Raw genomic sequence first — 3,336 nt, 5'->3', positions numbered from 1 at the left:
TTAAAGGAAGCTAAACAAAAAAAAGGGAAGCAGATTCACATATCATAGTTTTAAATGAATTTTGCTGTACTTTCATTATTTTGTTTCTTTTCCAGTGAGATTGTGTTGTGTTATTATTGTCATCTGTTAAAGAAGTGAAATAAAATGGTGTTTGTGTCTGATAACATAACTCTGGAAATGACACATGACAGGAAAGTGAAAGAAGAAGGCAACAAGAAAAACTTCCTGTGACTTACACATCACTATTAAGACACGCCCTGTTTTTCAAAACTTTGAAACTAGGAGGACCAGACAGTCTATATCTGGTAAGAATTGGAAGTAATAAAGAGCGAGGGACCATTAAACCCAAAAGACGCCACGCTGGGACTTGATGTGGATTCACTGACAGAACGCAAGAGAACTTGTCCGGTGAGATACAGAACCTTACAGTCTATTTTTAATAAAGGTGTTTAATTTGATGTTTAGCAAATTTTGAAATAATTCTGTAGCAGTCTTTGCTAAAATATACAAAGCCTGTGCTGTTAAGACAGCTGTATTGCACAGTGTTTGTTTACATGAACGTCGTGCAAAATGGCATCAGCAAAACCACACTGCTTTTTTTTCTGATGTTTTAACCACTTCCTCCATACAGCATGTGGCTACACAAAGATTCAGTTTTTCATGATTAAGGTTCTTGAGCAACTTAAAGAAAAAAAAAACTTCCTCTCCCATTTTTTTTTTCAGGCAACATGGAGAGAAATACAGCTTTCCCCCTGTTCGCTGGCAATCACAGTCACACCAACAGCACTTGCTCCCGTGATAATGTTTTGAAGAATGTGGTTTTTCCCATTCTCTACTCCTTTCTTTTCCTGGTGGGAATGTTACTCAATGGTCTGGCAGTGTGGATATTTCTTCGCATTCCCTCGCAGTCTCACTTCATCATATACCTGAAGAATATTGTGGTTGCAGATGTCATCATGACCTTCACGTTCCCTTTCAAGGTTTGCCACGCTTGCATTAGGAAATCTAAATGGTTTAAGGCTTCACTGATGGTTAATTATAAAATTATTGGTATTTTATAGGTTATTTGTAAGTACTTTATTTTTTTTTCTCATCGTTTTAAGTTCTAAGAAATGATTATCAGCCTGAGTTATAAATATAATTAAGCAAAAAAATTTGCAGTTGGTAAGTCAGAATCATGAGTTCTGAACCTCAAAGCCTTCAAGCAAGAAGTGATTAGTTTTAAATCTTAAGCCCCTGATGAAGAAACATCTATTAACTCTAAAGATCAGATTTTTAATAAGAGAGTTTCCTGTGAGAGAAAATTAAAAGACAAACAATTTATGAACCATAAATTTCAGGGTAATCCAATGAAAATAGGTTCCATCAAACTTAGAGATAGAATTTGTGGTTTGAATGTGAAATGGGTGTTTGACAGCACAAATGTTTGTGTTTCTGCAGGTGTTGTCAGACTCCAACATGGCGTCCATTGGCCTACGGATATTTGTGTGTCGAGTTTCCTCCGTGCTTTTCTACCTCAGCATGTATATCAGCATCCTCTTCTTTGGCCTCATCAGCATTGATCGCTGCAGAAAGACCCTTAACCCATTTAAGGGCACTAATTCAACCCGGCTGAAACATCGAAAACTCCTTTCGGGAGCCATCTGGACTTTCTTTGTAATTCTCTGTCTTCCCAATGTAATTCTAACAAGTAAAACCCCGACTTCTCGATATTTCCAGTGCAGCAAACTGAAGACAGAGGGGGGGCTACGTTGGCATGAGATAGTGAATCATGTCTGTCAAGTGATTTTCTGGGGCAACCTGTTAACTGTGATAGTTTGCTACACTCTAATCACCAAAGAGCTGTACCGTTCCTACTCCCGCACAAAGTCTCACAGCACCGGAGGCTTGATATCTCAAGCTGCAAATCGGGAAACAGTTAAAAAGCCTCGCAAGGCCAAAAGAAAAATTAATGCAAATGTGTTCCTGGTTCTGGCAGTGTTCTTTGTGTGCTTTGTGCCATTTCACTTTGCCCGAGTGCCATACACAATAAGCCAGACCCGAGCCAAAAGCTTTGACTGCAAACTCAAGCTCTTCTTCTTTCAGCTGAAGGAAAGTACACTTTTCCTCTCATCCCTGAATTCTGTCCTGGATCCTCTCATCTACTTCTTTCTCTGTAAGTCCTTCAGGACCACTCTGTTTAATACCCTGCACCTACTTCCTGGTACTTGTAGCTGGCTAACAGGGAGAGGATCAGATACCGACACGTGCAGCTCCCCTCAGGGAAACTCCACTGCTAGTACATAAAATCACTGGACCTGAGAAAGACATGAAGGCATTTATAATGACGTATAGTAAAGAAGTCAACTAAATCCAAATTCAACTGTATGACATAGTGCAAGGGACAGATATAGTGATCTAAAGCCTGTCACTGGCTGTAGAAGAGTAAGCCATGGCCCATAGCATTGTAAATTACACTAAACCATATATTTGATTTTACACTGTCTTTGAAAACCGAATCAGCATTACCACAACGAGAAGCTGAAACGAATCAACACACGTGTGCAGTGTTGCCGATGTTTGATGCTTTTCCAGTCTTCTTCTCTATCACTTTTTCTTACTTCTTCTTTCTACTTCTGTTGAAGTTGGACATAACAAAAAAAAAAAAAAAAAAAAGAAGTTGAACATAACATTTTGGGGGGGGGTTTTATTCTCACACTGCCAACAAAAGAAGAATTGAGAAGCAGTCATAATACTAACTTTAAGACTTATCTTACTGTGAAACTATAGTAAAAATCTGTATAATGAACCCTAAGTTTTATATGCAATCGCCTGTCGGTACACTGTGATGTCTTTATGCTGCATGAGGGTGCATGCTGCTTGCATTAGCACTGAGTGAGATTTAAGGATAAGTAAACCATAGAGCAGGTTATGCAGTCTTGTTTTTATTTTTATTATTGCTATTCTAAAGCATCAAATGAATTACAATGAAACTGAGGCTGGAATAGACATATCAGGGATCTCCAAAAACAAGCGTTGCTTTCTGTCATAACTGCATAGCAAAAAGATAGTTGTTTAAAAGGTTTGCAGAAACACATTATGAAACAACAATAAAGGAAGTCAAGTTTCAATTACAGCTTTTCTGTGGCTTTTTCTCACACAGGCTATTATTAAACCCTGCATCGCTCTTTTGTAATTACTGTAGGACTGTCTACTTCTATTAAAACTATTTAATTATTCACATTTCAAAACAATACCCATCTAAAATTTAATAAGTCCAAAACAGCTAATACACATTAGTAATAAATGCTTGTAATAAAACAACCTCGATTTCCAGTTTCATAAATCATTTCCCTC

The 3,336-nt window shown here is 37.8% G+C and overlaps 1 protein-coding gene across 1 annotated transcript; it reads left to right on the top strand.

The window, feature by feature from the left end:
* Positions 1-311: 311 nt before the first annotated feature.
* On the top strand, positions 312-3,131 carry p2ry12 (purinergic receptor P2Y12). The gene is made up of 3 exons (XM_063493416.1): positions 312-408; positions 724-980; positions 1,441-3,131. The coding sequence occupies exons 2-3, from the start codon at positions 729-731 to the stop codon at positions 2,284-2,286; spliced, it is 1,098 nt and encodes a 365-aa protein (XP_063349486.1). The 5' UTR covers positions 312-408; positions 724-728; the 3' UTR covers positions 2,287-3,131.
* The last annotated feature ends 205 nt before the right edge of the window (positions 3,132-3,336 follow it).

Source organism: Pelmatolapia mariae, linkage group LG14, assembly GCF_036321145.2.
Source record: "Pelmatolapia mariae isolate MD_Pm_ZW linkage group LG14, Pm_UMD_F_2, whole genome shotgun sequence".
NCBI lineage: Eukaryota > Metazoa > Chordata > Actinopteri > Cichliformes > Cichlidae > Pelmatolapia > Pelmatolapia mariae.
Note: the sequence above shows the minus strand (reverse complement) of the source record. Positions and strands in the feature narration are given on the sequence as shown.

Excerpts from the sequence above, each read along its gene's own strand:
- p2ry12 (XM_063493416.1), top strand. The coding sequence starts at position 729 with ATGGAGAGAAATACAGCTTTCCCCCTGTTCGCTGGCAATCACAGTCAC. Across the intron at positions 981-1,440 it reads CCTTCACGTTCCCTTTCAAG|GTGTTGTCAGACTCCAACAT; the intron begins GTTTGCCACGCT and ends GTGTTTCTGCAG.